Genomic DNA, 20,273 nt, shown 5'->3' on the forward strand with positions numbered 1-20,273 from the left:
CCAAACAGTCCTTCCAGGTGAGGCAACACTTCACTTGTGGGTCTGTTGGGGTCATCTATTGCATCCGGTGCTCCCGGTGCAGCCTCCTCTACATCGGTGAAACCCGACGCAGATTGGGGGACCACTTCGTCGAGCACCTCCGCTCCGTCTGCCACAACAGACAGGATCTCCCAGTAGCCACCCACTTCAACTCTGCTTCCCACTCCCATTCAGATATGTCCACACATGGCCTCCTCTACTGCCATGATGAGGCTAAACTCAGGTTGGAGGAGCAACACCTCATATACCGTCTAGGTAGTCTGCAGCCCCTTGGTATGAACATTGAATTCTCCAACTTCTGGTAATTCCCTCCCCCTCCCTTCCTCTATCCCTGTCACTCTGCCCCCTCCCCCAGCTGCCTATCACCTCCCTCATGGTTCTGCCTCCTTCTACTACCCATTGTGTTTTCCCCTATTCCTTCTTCACCTTTCCTGCCTATCCCCTCCCTGCTTCCCCTCCCCCAGCCCTTTATCTTTCCCCTTACTGGTTTTTCACCTGGTACCTACCAGCCTTCTCCTTCCCCCCTCCCCCCACCTTCTTTATGGGGCCTCTGCCCCCTCCCTCTTCAGTCCTGACAAAGGGTTCCGGCCTGAAACGTCAACTCATCATTTCCACAGATGCTGCCCGACCTACTGAGTTCCTCCAGCGTGTTGTGAGAATAATAGGATGTCCCTTTAGAATAGATGAAAAGGAATTTCTTTAGTCAAAGGGTGGTTAATTTGTGGAATTCATTGCCACAGATAGCTGTGAAGGTCAAGTCATTGGCTATAGTTAAAGCAGAGGTTGATAGATTCTTGATTAGTCAGGGCATCAAAGAATACAGAAGGTGGCAGGAAAATGAAGTTGAGAGGGATAATAAATCAACCGTGATTAAATGGCGGAAGACAAAATGGTCTGAATGCCTAATTCTGCCCCGATGCCCTTTGGACTTATAGCGCCTGTACAGCTATTTTTGAAATCAAAGACCCTTTATGCTTGGCCTCCTCAATCTCCTGGTCCTTCCTCACTAAAAGAATCCTGTTTTTGTCGCGGTCAAGTCTCTTCACCGTCCCGAACATGATGAACCTCAGGAATGCAGGAACGAGGGAGCTAGATAAGGTAGTCACAGTCTTTCTTCCCAGGGCAAACTAGAGGACATAGAGAATGGTTTAAAGGGAACAATAAGGGGCAGATTTTTCACAGAGGGAGTGGTGATATTGATTAGTTTTATTTGTCACATATTTATCGAAACATACAGTGAAATACACATTCTACATCTGAAATGTCCATTTGCTCAGAAAATGACAGTGTGTGAATCTGGAACATTGCTATGCTATACCTATCTATTCATCTCCTCCCACCTCCACTCAGGGCCCAAAGGGTCCTTCCAGGTGAGGCACCATTTCACCTGCCCATCTATTAGGGTTGCCTATTGTATCAAATACTCCCGATACGACCTGGTGAGACCCAACATAAATTGAGCACCTCCGGTCCATCCGCCAAAAGTGGAATTTCCTGTTGGCTGAACATTTTAATTCCTATTCCGACATGTTGATCCATTGCCTCCTCTTTTGTCACGATGAGGTGACTCTCAGGGTGGAGGAAGAACACCTTGTATTCCATCTAGGTAGCCTACAACCTGATGGCATGAAGATCAATTTCTCCTCCTGGTTTCTTTTTCCCTCCCCCTATCCTCTTATTCCCCCTCTGGCCTCGTATCTCTCTCCTCACCTGCCTATCACTGCCCCTTGGTGCCCCGCCTTCTTCCCTTTCTCCCATGGTCCACCCTTCTTTCCCACCCATCTGGCTTCACCTATCACCTTCTAGCTTGTCCTCCTTCCCCTGCCTCTACCTTTTTATTCTGGCATCTTCTCCCATCCTTTCCAGTCTTGCCTTGAAATGACAACTCTCTTTATTCATTTCCATAGACGCTGCCTGACCTGAGTTCCTCCAGCATTTGGTGTGTTACTCTGCATTTCCAGCATCTGCAGAATCTCTTGTGTTACCATGAGATCTCATTATTATCACTATGATGTTGACTCTCACAAGGTCTTCTTCCGTGCATTTTATCAGAGGGAAAAATCCACTAGATTTGGCTTTCTGGACTTCCTTGCTATCCCCTCCCTGGCAGGGTAGTCCAATGGTATTGAAGTCACCCAGGAGAATCGATACATTTCCCTCTAAGGAGCCGACCAGATTTCCTGAAGGCTGATGAAGAACTCTTCAGTCCCATACGGGCTCATGACCATTGGTGTTTCTTCTTTTTCTTAGCCCATCACCTCTACTGGCATAGGCCGTCAAAAACAAATCACCTGAGTCCTCTATCCTAGGGCAGTCTTTCAAATTGCCCTAAGGTGTGGCCCACCTTTGAAAATCCTTCCTTTCCCAGGGTGAGGACTTTGGAGGTTCTGTTGGCATTTCTGTACCTCTTCCTTTTGCCGCCAGGTGCTGGATCCATGTTAAAGCTAAAGGGGCATAGAATGTTTGCTTACCCCACTGGCGAAAGAGCTGACACCCAGACTAGGTCATCCATGATGGCTAAACCAATCCTTAAAGACAACATTCCTCATAAAACTTGCCTAGCTAGGTTGTGGGATGTACATCACTCAATACTTTAAGCTGTCTCTCTCCTGCCCTTTGTCTCACCAAAGGCAGTGATGTTGAGTCTTGTTGGGTTCAGGTTATGTAACCAGGATCCCTACTGTAGTGATCTTAAAGGAAGAAGAGGAAAGTGCCACAATCATAGAAAATGAGCAGAGTGACAGTACGATACAACAGGCACAAGGGTGAGAACTCGCAGGTTCAAAGTTCAAAGTAAATTTATTATCAAAGTATGTATACGTTACCATATACTACCCAGAGGTTCATTTTCTTCCAGGTATTTACAGAAAACACAATAAAATTTACAAAAAACTATGCAAAAATATTGGGTGGTGGGGTGGAGATACATCTCTACTAAAGTAGGTGCAAGGTGCTCCGTCCCTCCGCTGGCCTGCAGGTCACCCTTGGGTAAGGAGTAACACCTGCTTAGCCCCCGATCAGGGTCAGGTGAAGCTATGGGAGCAGGTGGTGGATGGTCGTATGAGCAGCTGGTGCAGATTACAAGTCCTGGTTGTGTGACCACTGACACCAGGCAGACAATCTCTGAAGAGTATTGATAACGGCTGGGATCACCTGTCTTGTAAAGACACTGCCCAGAAGGTGGCAATGGCAAACCACTTCTGTAGAAAAATTTGTGAAGAACAATCATGGTCATAGAAAGACTATGATCGCCCACATCATACAACACAGAACGATGATAAAACTCCGACATGGATGGTCCCAAGTCTGGCTATGAAAGGAGGACGGTCGTGGATTTGTGGAATTTGTTGCCACATACAGCTGTGGAGGCCCGATCATTGAGGGTGTTTAAGGAGGAGATTGACAGGTATCTAATTAGTCAGGGTATCAAGGGATATGGGGAAAAAGCCGGAAATTGGAACTAGATGGGTGAATAGTTTAGCTCATGGGGGAACTGCGGAGCAGACTCGATGGGCTGAATGGCCTACTTCTGCTCCTTTGTCTTATGATCTTGTGACATGGGGCTAGCAACCACATCCCATAAAAACCCAGTACTACAGAAACACTAACAGAAGCTCCAAAGCTCTCAGAGATGTCCTGGGAAAGGAAAGATCTTCACTTACAAGATGCATAAAGCTGTGTGGGCTGATCAACCTTTGGCCCAGGACACAGGACTCTGACGAGCTGCTGTTTGAGGCCTCTGCCCAAGACAGTGGATTGGTGAGCTGCTGTCATGGGCCTCTGCCCCTGTAAGGGTGATGGGCTTAAGAAGTAGAATACACAAACAACTAATATGCAAAAGGACAAATTGTGCAAATAAAATAAGGCTGGAACTACTTGAAGAGTCACTTGATCCAGCCGAGAAGCATCTCAAGTACCGTAGAAAATTTGGAGTGGCTATAATCATCCGGTTCTTAGATTTGTCAGGGGGCTGGGAAGTTGCACAAATCTCATCCCCAGTTCAACAAAAGGAGGATAGAGAAGCTAACTACGGAAAAATTCCAGAGATCTCATTCATACAACTAAACTGGTTGTCATTATAAAGAAGCGTTGAGAAAAGGGTAGAGGAACTCAGCCAGCGTCAAAGGAGAGGAACCCAACAGTCAACACTTCGGGCGGAGATCCTTCATCAGGACTGGAAAGGAAGAGGCAAGAAGCTGGAGTAAGGTGGGGTGGTATAAGCTGAGAAATGATAGCCGTAGCCAAGTGAGGGGAAGGTAGTGGGTAGGGGAGGGTGGGATGAAGTAGAAGCTGGAAGGTGATAGTAGAAAAGGTAACGGTCTAAAGAAAGGACTGTACGAGAGTGGACAAAGGAGAGGAGGAGGGGCAGAGGCGATTTGCAGTGAGGAATAAAGAGTCAGAGGAGAGCCAGAATGTGGAATGGAAAAAGAGAAAGGGGAAGGGGGGAGAAATTAGCAGAAGTTAGAGAAATTGATGTTCATGCCATCAGGTTGGAGGCAACCCAAACAGAATATGAGGTGTTGCTCATTCAACATGAGAGTGGCCTCATGGCAGAGACAATGCAAACCCTTAAAGATTTATTTATTTGTTTAACAAATATGACAAGAGTTCTTTGAAGCAGTAACAGAAGTAATGTAGTTTATGCTGTGAATCTGGGACCACCATGAAGTGTTTGATATTGTCCTGTGACAGACAGCTCAACACTAAGAAAAGGTAATTCATTGGTGAGGCAGTGGGAGGTTTAAAATGAGCTCAACAGGTTGCAATCGTATCTATCTCTGAGGCATGTAAAAAGCGAGATGCAAGTGGAGTGGGCCAGTGTTAGGAGTAGTGAGGCTTAGGCAAGAACAGGCTCAGGCTAGAATTTAAGCTTGAGAAGTTAGAGGTATAGCAAGTGAAGGCAGGATGGTAGTTCAAGCAGAGGAATACTCCTCCTGTGAGATGTGGGATTTCAGGGTACCTGACAGTTTCCTTGATGACATCTGCAGCTCCTGACTGACAAGGTCAAGGAACTGTTGCTCCAGCTGGATGCCCTCAGCACCATCCGGGAGACTCAAAACCTCACAGATGAAACTTTTACTGAGATGATCACACCCAGAGTGCAGCTTCAGACTGTAGATGCGTGACCACCAGAAGTAAGGGGTGTAGGCAGTCAGGGCAGGGTTCCCCGTGGTCATTCCTTATTCCCTTCAGTTAACAAATCTACTCCTTTTAATACTGTTGGGGGTGGGGGGAGTGAGAATGACCTGGGCACGGCACGGCAGCAAGGTCAGAGGCACTGTGACAGGTTCTGAGGCTCAGCAGGGAAGGGTAAAGTCAGGCAGATCGGTAGACATGGGAGACTCAATAGTTAGGGGGACTCAATAGTTAGAGACCAAGAGGCCACAAAATATGTCAGGGTGGTGTGTTGCCCCCTAGATGCTAGGGTCCAGAATGTCTTAGAGCGGCTGTAGAAGATTCTCAAGAGGGAGGGTGGGCAGCCAAAGGTTGTGGTGTACATTAGCACAAATGATATGTAGAAAGGGGGAAGAGATTCTGCATAGTGAGTGTAGGGAGTTAGGGAAGGGGCTGAAGAACAGAACCTCCAAGGTAGCAATCCCTGGTAGTACCATGTGCTAATCAGGATGATTGTACAGATGAATGAATGGCTGACTAAGTGGTGCAGGGGGCAGGGTTTCAGATTTCTGGATCATTGGGATCTTTTCTGGGGAAGGTACAACCTGTACAAAGAGGATGTGTTACACTGGAACCCGAGGGGGACCAATATCATTGTGGGTAGGTCTGCTAGAACTGGTGGCAAGGGTTTAAACTATTTTGGTAGAGAGATGGGAACGGGAACAATAGGGCTGAGGATAAAGCATTTGGTATACAAGTCAATGTAGTGCGACTGTGAGGAAGGACAGGCAGATGATAGAGCAAAATTGCAATCGGTGGGATGAACTGAAATATAATATGGAGGCAAAATCGAAAAGAGTGCCAAATACAGTACTGAAGGTGTTACATTTGAATGTACGCAGTGTACAGAATAAGGCAGATGATCCTGTAGTACAGTTACAGATTGGCAAGTATGATGTTGTGGACATCAATGAGTTGTGGCTCAAAGAAGATTATAGTTATCAGCTTAATATAAAGTTGTAGATTAATTTCTAAACAGGGAGAAAATTCAAATATCCAAGGTGCAAAGGGACTTGGGAGTCCTTGTGTAGGATTCCCTAAAGGTTAACTTTCAGGTTGAGTCGATGGTAAGGAAGGCAAATGCAATATTAGCATTCATTTCGAGAGGACTAGAATATAACAGCAATGATGTAATGCTGAGGCTTTAGAAGGCACTGGACCCTTTATCTAAGAAAGGATGTTCTGGCACTGGAGAGGATCCAGAGGAGATTCAAGAGAACTATTCTGAGAATGAAAGAGTTAACATTAGGAGTGTTTGATGGCTCTGGGCCTGTACTCATTGGAGTTTAGAAGAATTGGGGGGGGGGGGGAATCTTATTGAAGCCTATCGAATATTGAAAGACCTGGATGAAGTAGATGTGGAAAGGATGTTTCCTACAGTACCAGAGGGTACAGTCTCAGACTAGAAGTACATCCTGTAAAACAGAGATGGAGAGGAATTTCTTCAGCCAGAGGGTGATGAATCTGTGGAATTCATTGCCACAGACAGCTGGAGAGGCAAAATCACTGTATTTAAATTGGAAGTGGATAGGTTCTTGATTAGTAATTGGCATTGAATCAGCCTAGATCAAATGGCTAAATTCTGCTCTTGTTTTACGGTGTCATAAGGGAGTGTGATTGTGTAAATGCATTATGGAAGGAATTGGTACTGCTGAATGGTTGTTCCTTTTGAAGACCAAAATGAAACTGGGATTGACATCAGCACCATTGCACAAAGAACAAAAAGGGCAGATCATATAACACCTGCAGTAAACGAAAAGACCATAGGCCAACTGGAAAAATTGCCAGTCAAATGGCAGATGAAATGAATTCCCAATACAGTTTATGTGATACAAAATATCTAGAGTATACAACTGTGCCTCCAAGATACATATTGTCCATCTACAAGCTGATAAAGAATGTAGAGATGGGCCAAGGTGACCAGCCAGTTGGAGTGAGGGGTGTGAGGAAATTGGAGGGGCTCGAGAGTGGGAGGAAGGGAGATTTGCAAGAGGAGGGGTGATATTGAAAGGAAGGTGTAATAGAGGGTTATGAGGGGAGGGGTGATATTGAAAGGAAGGTGTAATAGAGGGTGATGAGGGGAGAGGTGATATTGAAAGGAAGGTGTAATAGAGGGTGATGGGGGAGAGGTGATATTGAAAGGAAGGTGTAAGGTAGAGGGTTATGAGGGGAGGGCAATATTGAAAGGAAGGTGTAATAGAGGGTGATAAGGGGAGAGGTGATATTGAAAGGAAGGTGTAATAGAGGGTTATGAGGAGGGATGATATTGAAAGGAAGGTGTAATAGAGGGTGATGAGGGGAGAGGTGATATTGAAAGGAAGGTGTAATAGAGGGTTATGAGGGGAGGGGCGATATTGAAAGGAAGGTGTAATAGGGTTATGAGGGGAGGGGTGACATTGAAAGGAAGGTGTAATAGAGGGTTATGGGGGAGGGGTAATATTGAAAGGAAGGTGTAATAGAGGGTGATGAGGGGAGAGGTGATATTGAAAGGAAGGTGTAATAGAGGGTGATAAGGGGAGAGGTGATATTGAAAGGAAGGTGTAATAGAGGGTTATGAGGGGAGGGGCGATATTGAAAGGAAGGTGTAATAGGGTTATGAGGGGAGGGGTGATATTGAAAGGAAGGTGTAAGGTAGAGGGTTATGAGGGGAGGGGCGATATTGAAAGGAAGGTGTAATAGGGTTATGGGGAGGGATGATATTGAAAGGAAGGTGTAATAGAGGGTTATGAGGGGAGGGGCGATATTGAAAGGAAGGTGTAATAGGGTTATGAGGGGAGGGGTGACATTGAAAGGAAGGTGTAATAGAGGGTTATGGGGGAGGGGTGATATTGAAAGGAAGGTGTAATAGGGTTATGAGGGGAGGGGCGATATTGAAAGGAAGGTGTAATAGGGTTATGGGGAGGGATGATATTGAAAGGAAGGTGTAATAGAGGGTTATGGGGAGGGATGATATTGAAAGGAAGGTGTAATAGAGGGTGATGAGGGGAGAGGTGATATTGAAAGGAAGGTGTAATAGAGGGTGATAAGGGGAGAGGTGATATTGAAAGGAAGGTGTAATAGAGGGTTATGGGGGAGGGATGATATTGAAAGGAAGGTGTAATGGAGGGTTATGAGGGGAGGGGTGATGTTGAAAGGAAGGTGTAATGGAGGGTTATGAGGGCAGGGGGTACGTTGGAAATGGTTGTAACGAGTGACGCAGGATGGATTGTACTGGTGATGGCTGGAGAGATGGGGGATGAGGGAGGGTAGACGGAGTGGTTGAGGGGAGGGAGTAGGGATGTGGAGAGACAGAGGGTGGTACGGAGTTGAGGGACTGGGTGAGTGTCGGGAGGGGTGGTGGAGACGGTGGCCCGCCGCTCCATGCCTGCCGCCGGTACCTGGTACCACCCTGTCGACGGTAGACAGCGGGGTGACCCGTGCCCGCGAAGCCGCCGCCATCACGCAGTGAGCGGGCTCCGCCCCTCGCGCCACGCAGAGCGTGCCGGGCGTTGTAGTTTAGCAAGGACGCCAATCCCAACAACTACAATTCCCAGCAGGCGCCACGCACAGCCTGCCGCAGTGCGACGCCGATCCCGAAGCCAACCACAATTCCCAGCAGGCACCGCGTAAAAAGTGGGTCTGGTTGTGATTGAAAGGACTGTACTGGATGGAGCAACACCCACAAAACGCTGGAGGAACTCAGCAGGCCAGGCAGCATCTATGGAAAAGAGTACAGCTGATGCTACGGGCTCTAAACGTCCACTGTACTTTTTTTTTCCATGGATGCTGCCTGGCCTGCTGAGTTCCTCTAGCATTTTGTGTGTGTTGCTCAGCTTTCCAGCATCTGCAGATTTTCTCTTGTTTGTAACTCTTTAACTGAATGGAAGCTGTTTCCTATACTGAGGGAGTCTAGAACCAGTCAGCACAGCCTCAAGTACAAGGACATCTCTTCCTAGAGATGCTGCCTAGCCGGCTGTGTTCACCTGCAATTTTTATGTGTGTTTCTTCAGAACAGTGATGGGGAGGAATTTCTTCAGCCAGAGAATGGTGAATCAGTGGAATTCATTGCCACAGACGGCTGGAGAGGCCAAGTCATTGGGTATATTTAAAGCAGAGGTTGATAGGTACTTAATTAGCAAGGGTGTCAAAGGTTACTGAGAAGAAGGCAGGAGAATGGGGTTGACTGGGAAAATGAATCACCATGAGCAAATGGTAGAGCAAATTTTGCTTCTATATCTGACGTTGTTATGGTTAAGGTGATCAGCACTGAAACCATCAATCATCCTGAAACAAGAAAATCTGCAGATGCTGGAAATCCAAGCAACACACACAAAATGCTGGAGGAACTCAGCAGGCCAGGCAGCATCTATGGAAAAGAGTACAGTCAACGATTTCGGGCCGAGACCCTTCAGTGGGACTGAGACATCCAAAAACATCTTTCCATTTCTGGATGAGAGTACCATGAGAAACGTGGTCAACCACCCTACCAAAATTCATATACACCACTTTGACATTGGAGAAAGTTAACCAGGCTCATAAGGCATGACCTCAAGCCTTCATGACTTCACAAAGCTATACTCACTATCCCGAATCAGACTAGGCCTCTCCAAATGCTTGTAAATGTCTCTAAGAATCCTCTCTAATGATCTGACTACCACTGCTGTAAAGCTCGCTAGTCTATAATTCCCAAATGTGAGGGAGTATTCTGGAGAGGTGTGAATATAGCAGATATTAATTCAAACAGGAACTAGTCTGCAGTCCTTAATTGAAGACCCTGATGGGAGTTATCTACAGGCCCCCAAACAGTAGCCTGGATATAGGGTGAAAGTTAAATCAGGAGTTAAAATTGGCACGTCGCAAAGGTAATTCCACGGTTGTTATGGGGGATTTTAACATCCAGGTAGACTGGGAAAATCGGGTTGGTACTGGACCCCAAGAAAGGTAGTTTGTGGAATGCCTCAGAGATGGATTCTTAGAGCAGCTTGTATTAGAGCCTACCAGGGAGAAGGCAATTCTGGACTTAGTGTTGTGTAATGAGCCAGATTTGATAAGGGAACTCGAGGTAAAGGGGCCATTAGGAGGTAGTGACCATAATATGATAAGTTTTAAACTACAATTTGAGAAGGAGAAGGGAAGATCAGAAGTGTCAGTATTACAGTTGAACAAAGGGGACTATAGACACATGAGGGAGGAGCTGGCAAAAGTTGACTGGAAAGATACCCTAGCAGGGATGACAGTGGAACAACAATGGCAGGTATTTCTGGGAATAATACAGAAGATACAGGATCAGTTCATTCCAAAGAGGAAGAAAGGTTCTAAGGGGAGTAAGGGGCGACCGTGGATGACAAGGGAAGTCAAGGACAGTATAAAAATAAAAGAGAGGAAGTATAACATAGCAAGGATGAGTGGGAAGCCAGAGGATTGGGAGGCTTTTAAGGAGCAACAGAAGATAACTAAAAAGGCAATATGGGGGGAAAAGATGAGGTACGAAGGTAAGCTAGCCAAAAATATAAAGGAGGATAGTAAAAGCTTCTTTCGGTATGAAAAGAGGAAAAAATTAGTTAAGACCAAAGTTGGGCCCTTGAAGACAGAAATGGGTGAAATTATTATGGGGAACAAGGAAATGGCACATGAGTTGAACAGGTACTTTGGATCTGTCTTCACTAGGGAAGGCACAAACAATCTCCCAGATGTAATAGTGGCCAGAGGACCTAGGGTAACAGAGGAACTGAAGGAAATTCACATCAGGCACAAAATGGTGTTGGGTAAACTGATGGGACTGAAGACTGATAAATCCCCAGGGCCTGATGGTCTGCATCCCAGGGTACTTAAGGAGGTGGCTCTAGAAATCGTGGATGCATTGGTAATCATTTTCCAATGTTCTATAGATTCAGGATCAGCTCCTGTGGATTGGAGGGTAGCTAATGTTATCCCACTTTTTAAGAAAGGAGGGAGAGAGAAAAAACAGGGAATTATAGACCAGTTAGCCTGACATCAGTGGTGGGGAAGATGCCGGAATCGATTATAAAAGATGAAATAGCGGCATATTTGGATAGCAGTTACAGGATAGGTCTGAGTCAGCATGGACTTACGAAGGGGAAGTCATGATTGACTAATCTTCTGGAATTTTTTGAGGATGTAACTATGAAAATGGACATGGGAAAGACAGTGGATGTAGTGTACCTGGACTTTCAGAAAGCCTTTGATAAGGTCCCACATGGGAGGTTAGTGTGAAAAATTAGAGCAAATGGTATTGGGGGTAGGGTACTGACATAGATAGAAAATTGGTTGACAGACAGGAAACAAAGAGTAGGGATTAATGGGTCCTTTTCAGAATGGCAGGCAGTGACTAATGGGGTACCACAAGGCTCGGTGCTGGGACCGCAGCTATTTACAATATATATTAATGATTTAGATGAAGGAATTAAAAGTAACATTAGCAAATTTGCAGATGACACAAAGTTGGGTGGCAGTGTGAAATATGAGGAAGATGTTATGAGAATGCAGGGTGACTTGGACAGATTTGGTGAGTGGGCAGATGCAGTTTAATGTGGATAAATGTGAGGTTATCCACTTTGGTAGCAAGAACAGGAAGGCAGATTACTATCTGAATGGTGTCAAGTTAGGAAAAGGGGAAGTACAACGAGATCTAGGTGTCCTTGTTCATCAGTTACTGAAAGTAAGCATGCAGGTACAGCAGGCAGTGAAGAAAGCTAATGGCATGCTGGCCTTCATAACAAGGGGAATTGAGTATAGCAGCAAAGAGGTCCTTCTGCAGTTGTACAGGGCCCTGGTGAGACCAGACCTGGAATATTGTGTACAGTTTTGGTCTCCAAATTTAAGGAAGGACATTCTTGCTATTGAGGGAGTGCAGCGTAGGTTCATGAGGTTAATTCCTGGGACGGTGGGACTGTCATATGTTGAAAGATTGGAGTGACTGGGCTTGTATACACTGGAATTTAGAAGGATGAGAGGGGATCTGATTGAAACATATAAGATTATTAAGGGATTGGACACGCTAGAGGCAGGAAACATGTTCCCGATGTTGGGGGAGTCCAGAACCAGAGGCCATAGTTTAAGAATAAGGGGTAGACAATTTAGAACAGAGTTGAGGAAAAACTTTTTCACACAGAGGGTTGTGGTTCTGTGGAATGTTCTGCCTCAGAAGACAGTAGAGGCCAATTCTCTGGATTCTTTCAAAAAAGAGTTAGATAGAGCTCTTAAAGATAGTGGAGTGAAGGGATATGGGGAGGAGGCAGGAACAGGGTACCGATTGTGGATGATCAGCCATGATCACAGTGAATGGTGGTGCTGGCTCAAAGGGCTGAATGGCCTACTCCTGCACCTATTGTCTATTGAATTGGACTTTATTTCTTACATCCTTCACATACATGAGGAGTAAAAATCTTTATGTTACATCTCTGTCTAAATGCACAACGAGCAATTTATAGTAAATTAATAAATATATCAAAACAGGACAGTCAATATAACATAGAAATACAGTCGTGTCAGCATGAATTAATCAGTCTGATGGCCTGGTGGAAGAAGCTGTCCCGTAGACTGTTGGTCCTGGCTTTTATGCTGTGATACTATTTCCCGGATGGTAGCAGCTGGAACAGTTTGTAGTTGGGGTGACTTGGGTCCCCAGTGATCCTTCAGGCCCTTTTAACACACCTGTCCTTATAAATGTCCTGAATCATGGGAAGTTCCCATCTGCAGATGCGCTGGGCTGTCCACACCACTCTCTGCAGAGTCCTGCAATTGAGGGAAGTACAGTTCCCATACCAGGCTGTGATGCAGCCAGTCAGGATGATCTCAATTGTGCCCCTGTAGAAAGTTCTTGGGATTTGGGGGCCCATACCAAACTTCCTCAACCGCCTCAGGTGAAAGAGGCGCTGTGGTGCTTTTTCCACCACACTGCCAGTATGTGCAGACCACACGAGATCCTCAGTGATGTGGAAGCCGAGGAACTTAAAGCTGTTCACCCTCTCAACCCCAGATCCTTTGATGTCAATAGGGGTTAGCCTGTCTCCATTCCTTCTGTAGTCCACAACCAGCTCCTTTGTTTTTGCGACACTGAGGGAGGGGTTGTTTTCTTGACACCACTGTGTCAGGGTGATGACTTCTCTGTAGGCAGCCTCATTATTATCTGAGATTGGGCCAATCAGTGTGGTATTGTCAGCAAATATAATTAGCAGATTGGAGCCATGGGTGGTGACACATAAAGGAGGGGGCTTAGGACACAGGCCTGGGGGGCACCTGTGTTGAGGGGCAGAGGTAAGGGAGCCCACTCTTACCACCTGCTGGTGATCTGACAGGAAGTCCAGGATCCAGCTACACAAGGCAGGGTGAAGGCTAATGTCACTAAGCTTCATGTCGAACCTGGAGGGAATTATGGTGTTGAATGTTGTAGTCCAAGAACAGCATTCTCACATAAGTATCTCTCTTCTCCAGATGTGTAAGGACAGTATGTAGAGCAGTGGCTATTGCGTCATCTGTCAATCGGTTGTGTCGGTAGGTGAATTGTAGGGGGTTCAATTTGGGTGGTAGCAAGCTGCAGATGTAATCCTTGACCAGCCTCTCAAAACATTTGCTTATTATTGAGGTAAGTGTGACAGGACGCCAGTCATTCAGGCACGTTACCCTGGTCTTTTTAGATACAGGGGTAATAGTGGATGTTTTGAAGCAGAAGGACATTCTACATAGGGAGAGGGAGAGATTAAAAATGTCTGCAAACACACTTCCCAGTTGTGCTGTGCACATCCTGACTACTCACCCTGGGATGCAAATTACAAGCAGTAAATTTAGATTAAAAGCATATCTTTGCAAATAAACAATAGTCTCTGCGTAGCACAGACTAAGAGGTATAGTTTACATGAGATGTTTGCATATGCATCAGCCAAATGGTCCACTCTCCTCTCCTCTCCTCTCAGTTTACTCCAGCCCTTTATCTTTCCAACCCACTGGGCTTCACCTATCATCTTCCAGATGGCCTCCTTCTCCTCCCCCATCTTTTTATTCCGGCACCTTCCCCCCCCCCTTCCTTTTTGGTTCAGAAGAAGACCTGATATGTCAACTGTTATTCATTCCCACAGATGCTGCCTGACCTGCTGAGCTCCTCTAACATTTTGTGTGTACTGCTCCAGAGAATTTGTGCAGAATTTCTCATGTCTATTATTAAGACAATGGGTTGTGTTAATTGGCTTGCATCTATTAAAGATTTGAGTAATGAGTCGAAGTAACTTGTACCGCTGTAAACAAGTTTAAGGAAGTTTGCAGACCGGACTGACACTATCACATCGCTCTTTCAATAGTTGGGCATCTGACTTTCTGTCGTCAGAAGATTTTGGAATATTTGTGTTAATTCATTTCTCCCAGAAAGGCGTTTGAACCTACAGCAGTGTCTTATGAAGTACTATGTGCTTCCACTGTAAATACGTACCTCAAAGGAAGCACTTATCAACCCAAAGTATTAAAGAAAACAATGTCATTGTAAAGATTGAATTTGTAGTGAATAGCCCACTGTTATCTTTTATCTTAAGGATATAAAATCGTGATGTACTTTAAGTTCAGTGGACCCTACCAAGAGGGTCTCCATAAGAATGCCTGCTGTTGTGATTAATAAAGACTTCCATCTCCACAATCCAGTCTCTCTCTGGAGACTTTCATCACAATCACACCAAGATTATCCCTATTACCTTTCCTGAACAAAGGGATAACATTTGCCACCCTCCGACAGTTCCTGTGGTCAAAAAGGATACAAAGATGATTGCCAAAAGAGCAGCAATCTCTTGCCTTGCTCCCTGCTGTAACTAAGGGTATATCCCGTCCTGCCCGGGGGCTTATCTGTCAGAGGTTCCAGCACATCTTCTTTCTCAACGGCGGCATGTTCCAGCAATTCAGCCTGTCCTACGCTGACCCCACAAGTGTCCCTCTCATTGGTGAACACTGAAGCAAAGAATTTATTAAGGACCTCCCCTGCCTCCAGGCGTGTGATTCCCTGATCAGTCCTACCCTCACTCTAGAACATTCCCTTGGGGTTTTTCCAAATCCTACTCGCCAAGACCTTCTCATGCACGGTAGCACAGTGATCAGTGTAAAGGGTTACAGTGGTAGTTGTAATTCTGCTGCTGTCTGTAAGGAGGTTTGATGTTCTCCCTGTCACATGTGGATTTCCTCCAGGTCAGGGTTAGTAAGTAGTGGACAGGCTCTGTTGGCACAGGAAGAATGGTGACACTTGCAGACTGCCCCCAGCACATCCTCACTGATTTGATGTGAACTACGCATTTCACTGTATGTTTTGATGTACATATATATATATATATACTCGTGATGTTTTGATGTACATGTGATGTACATATATATACTCGTGAGACCATGGATTTGCACCTTGGAAGGTTTCCAGGGCGCAGGTCTGGGCAAGGTTGTACGGAAGACCGGCAGTTGCCCATGCTGCAAGTCTCCCCTCTCCACGCTACCGATGTTGTCCAAGGGAAGGGCATTAGGACCCATACAGCTTGGCACCAGTGTCATTGCAGAGAAATGTATGGTTAAGTGCCTTGTTCAAGGACACAACACGCTGCCTCAGCTGAGGCTCGAACTAGCGACCTTGAGATCACTAGACAAACGCCTTAACCACTTGGCCAACACAGTTAACGATGTGAAATTCACAACAGCCTTCCCTTCTGCATGAAAGAGGCCAATTGTGTAGAACAGTGTGTGGTTGTAACAATCAGTCTCTGTTGTGGTAGCAAAAAATGCATGTCTGTGATAAATAATCTCTCAACCAAGGGCTTCATAGATGGGGTGACAACAGTATGCAAATGTATCAACAGTCAGCAAATCACTGGGTTATTGTTTAGGAAACCCAAAGTTACTAACAGATAGATAGATAATTTATTGATCCCAAAGGAAATTACAGTGTCACAGTAGCATTACAAGTGCACAGATACACAAATATTGGAAGAGAAGTAAGAAAGAATAAAAAATAAGTTACCACAAATGGTCTAACAGGAGGAGGTCATCACTTCCCCGGCTACAGGTTAACTTATTATGAGGTAAGAATGATCTCATATAGCGCTCTTTGGAGTTGTCTTGGTGTATTACTGAAAGTGTTCCTCTGTTCAGCCAAGGTGGCATGCAGAGGGTGAGAAACATTGTCCAGAATTGCCAGGACTTTCTGTGGGGTCCTTTGTTCTACCACAGCCTCCAGTGTGTCCAGTTTGACTCCTATAAGAGAGCCAGCCTTTCTAATCAGTTTATTGAGCCTGTTGGCATCACCCATGTTGATGCCATTGCCCCAGCACAACATCGCATAGAAGATTGTACTGGTGACAACAGACTGGTAGAACGTGCGAGGGAGAGGCCTGCACACTCCAACGGCCCTCAGCCTCCTCAGGAAGTAGAGGCGACTCTGGCCCTTCTTGTACAAAGCCTCTGTGTTGATGCTCCACTCAAGTCTGTCATCCAGGTGCACCCCCAGGTACCTGTAGGACCTCACCATATCCACGTCCTCACCATCAATAGTAACAGGGAGCAGTGCAGGCTTAGCTCTTCCTAAAGTCCATCACCATCTCCTTTGTCTTACTGATGTTGTGTTGCAGGTAACTCAGCTTGCGCCATTTGACAAAGTCCTCCACCAGGGCCCTGTATTCATCCTTCCGTGCTCCCTTTATACACCCAACTATTGCTGAGTCATCAGAGAAATTCTGCAGATGATATGACTTAGTGTTGTATCTAAAGTCCAAGGTATACAAGTAAACAGGAAGAGACCCAATACAGTCCCTGGTGCTGCTTATAGCCGTGTCTGACACACAGCTCTGAAGCCGCACAAACTGTGGACTGACAAAAGTAGCAGTCAAATACAGGACACTTGTGTTTACCCTAAAAAAGACTACCATGACCATGAAGCCTTGTACGGGCACCTATGTGTGCATGCGTGATGTACGCATGCGTGTACGTGCCGATTTTTTTTTCCACAAATCAGTTTTGGCTTAATCTTCCCGATTCTGTTAAGTGAAATTACACTGTACATACATTATTTCTACTTTATATAGGCTGTGTATTTATCATATCGTTCCTGCTTTTACTATATGTTACTGTTATCTTCGGTTTTATGTGTTATTTGGTATGATTTGTTGGGTTATTTTTTGGGTCTGGGAACGCTCAAAAAATTTTCCCATATAAATTAATGGTAATTACTTCTTCACTTTACGCCATTTCAGCTTACGTACGGTTTCATAGGAACGCTCTACCTTAGTGGGGGAAATACGGGACAAACCAATTTAGCCCAATATACGGGATGTCCCGGCTAATACGGGACAGTTGGCAACCCTAGGTCTGCCAGTCAGGTAATCCATTATCGAGGATACAATGGAAGTGCCAATCTGCATTGCACTGAGATTTCCCCCCAGCAGTGAGGGCTGTATGATACTGAAACACTTGAGAAATCTAAAAACATGATCCTCATGATGCTGCCCTGCTTATCCAGATGGGAGTAGGCTCTGTTCAGCAGGCAGACGCCAGCATTGTCGACTCCAGTGTGCTCCCGGTAGGCGAACTGCAGGAGATCGAGGGCTGATCTGACCAGGGGTTGGAGGTGAGCCAGGACTAGGGTTTTCATGATGTGTGAGGTCAGGGCCACTGGACAGTCGTCATTCAAGACCTTTGGTCGGCCCTTCTTGGGTACTTGGGCCACACACAGTAGTCACCAGACCCTAGTGAAGTTCAATTTATCGTCATTCAACCGTACACATGATCACTGCCAAATGAAACATCGTTCCTCCAGACTGGGAGGTGCACAACAGAGTATGTAGAGCTCACACAATACACAGAGTAATAATAACACAAATAAGTTAACAAATAATAAGGTGCATTTATTGTCACAAGTCAAAAAGTAAACAGTATAACACTATCCGTGATGAGACCTGGGTGGTGGCAGGGAGTTCAGTCGTCTCGCTGTCTGGAGGGAGATGCTGTTTCACATTATAACAGTCTTTATCCTAGTGCTATGGCACATCCCACCTTATGGTGGTGGGGGTGGGGGCCTTTCAAAGACCATAAGACATAGGGGCAGAATTAGGCCATCGAGTCTGCTCCGTGATTCATTTCCCTACCAACTCCATTCTCCTGCCGTTTCCCTGTAATCTTTCCCACCCTGACTAATCAAGAATCTATCACCCTCCACCTTAAACACACCCAATGACTTGGCCTCCACAGCTGCCTGTGGCAATGAATTCCACCATCTGGCTAAAGAAATTCCTCTTGATCTCCATTCTAAACGATTGTCCTTCTATCCTGAGGCTGTGCCCTCTGGTCCCAGCCTCCCCACCCCCACTACAGAAAACATCCACTCTATGCAGGCCTTTCAACATTCAGTGAGATCCGGCCCCGCCCCCATTCTTCCACATTCAGGTGAATACAGGCCCAGAGCCACCAAACATTCCTCATACAACAATCCTTTCCCTCCCAGAATCATTCTCATGCTCTCCTCTGCATGCTCTCCAATATCAGCACATCCTTTCTTAAAGGCCCAAAACTGTTCACAATACTCCAAGTGAAGTCTCACCAATGCCTTATAAAGCCTCAGCATTACATCCTTGTGTAAAAAGAGGCGGGAGGAGAAGATCACAGCGCATGCAGCTCTCCGTACCTGTTAAATAGGGGCCGTGGACAATTCTGATTTGATGGAGACAGACGTGAGAAGTAGAGGAACATCTGGAGAAATTTCTGAAATGCCGGTTCGCTGCCGCTGTTACTGTGCGATCGAGAATCTTCCAGAGGGAAGGCCCCAAAATCCCCGGCTTTGCCTGCTGCTGGCAACCGAGGCTGAGGTCGAAGCGTTCGGATAGAGATGGTGCTCAGTACTCGGTGTCAGAGGGCTGATTGGAGGCTCGAAGTTTTCGGATGACTCAGAGTCGGACTGTAGTCGGGCATGGCAGGAAGAGTTTTCTTCCTTCTCCCGTCTGCGTGAGATGTGGGACTTTCGAGAGACTTTGAACTTTTTTACTGCACCATGGACTGTTCTTCATCAAGTTATGGTATTATTGCACTGTTGTAACTATATGTTATAATTATGTGTTTTTTGTTAGTTTTTCAGTCTTGGTCTGTCCTGTGTTTCTGTGATATCACACTGGAGGAATATTGTATCATTTCTTAATGCATGCATTACTAAATGACAATAAAAGAGGACTGCGTGTCTTCATAATCTAAATATTTTAGTCCGCTTGAAATGAATGCTAACATTACATTTGCCTTCCTCACCACAGACTCAACCTGCAAGTTAACCTTTAGGGAATCCTGCAAAATGACCCCCAATTCCCTTTGTGCCTCAGTTACTATATTTTCTCTCCATTTAGAAAATAGTCAACCTTTCAATTTTCTTCTACCAAAGTACATGACCGTACATTTCCTGACACTGTATTCCATCTGCTATTTCTTTGCCCATTCTCCTAATCTAAGTCTCTACTTTCTCAAATCTACCTGCCCCTCCACCAATCTTCACATTGTCTGCAAATTTAGCAACAAAGACATCAATTCCATTATCCAAATTATTGACATATACCATGAAAGGAATCCGTCCCAACACAGCCCCCTGGGGAACATCACCAGTCACCGGCAGCCAACCAGAAAAGGCTCCCTTTATTCCCACTCTTTGCTTCCTGCCAATCAGCCACCGCTTCACGAGGATTCCCAAGTCCCTTTGCACCCTGGATTTTTGAATTTTCTCCATTTAAAGAATGCTTTTATTGCTTCTACCAAAGTGCAAGACTTCTTAACAATGTCTTTATCTGCCACTTCTTTGCCCATTCTTCTAATCTGCCCAAGTCTCCCTGCTTCCTCAACACTACCTGTCCCTCCATCTATCTTCATATTGTCCACAGAGTCATCAATTCCATCATCCAAATCATCGACATACAACATAAGAAGTGGGGCCAACACCAACCCCTGTGGAATACTAGCCAGTGGCAGCCATTCAGAAGAGGCTCCCTTTGTTCCCACTCGCTGCCTCCAGCTAGTCAGCCACTTCTGCCCCCTGCAACTCTACCCATGCTAGTAACTTTCCTGTAATATCATGGGTT

General features: G+C 45.7%; 1 protein-coding gene across 1 annotated transcript in view; it reads right to left on the bottom strand.

Annotated features, from left to right (window-relative positions):
• Positions 1-5,528, bottom strand: part of LOC140201947 (serine/threonine-protein phosphatase 2B catalytic subunit gamma isoform-like) — a 62,756-nt gene extending 57,228 nt beyond the window's left edge. Inside the window, exon 1 of the mRNA XM_072266799.1 lies at positions 5,000-5,528. Within this exon, the coding sequence (XP_072122900.1) occupies positions 5,000-5,216 (217 nt within the window). The 5' untranslated portion in view covers positions 5,217-5,528. The remainder of the gene's footprint in view (positions 1-4,999) is intronic.
• Positions 5,529-20,273: the final 14,745 nt, after the last annotated feature.

The sequence above is a fragment of the Mobula birostris genome, chromosome 8 (assembly GCF_030028105.1).
Source record: "Mobula birostris isolate sMobBir1 chromosome 8, sMobBir1.hap1, whole genome shotgun sequence".
NCBI classification, from domain to species: Eukaryota; Metazoa; Chordata; class Chondrichthyes; order Myliobatiformes; family Myliobatidae; genus Mobula; species Mobula birostris.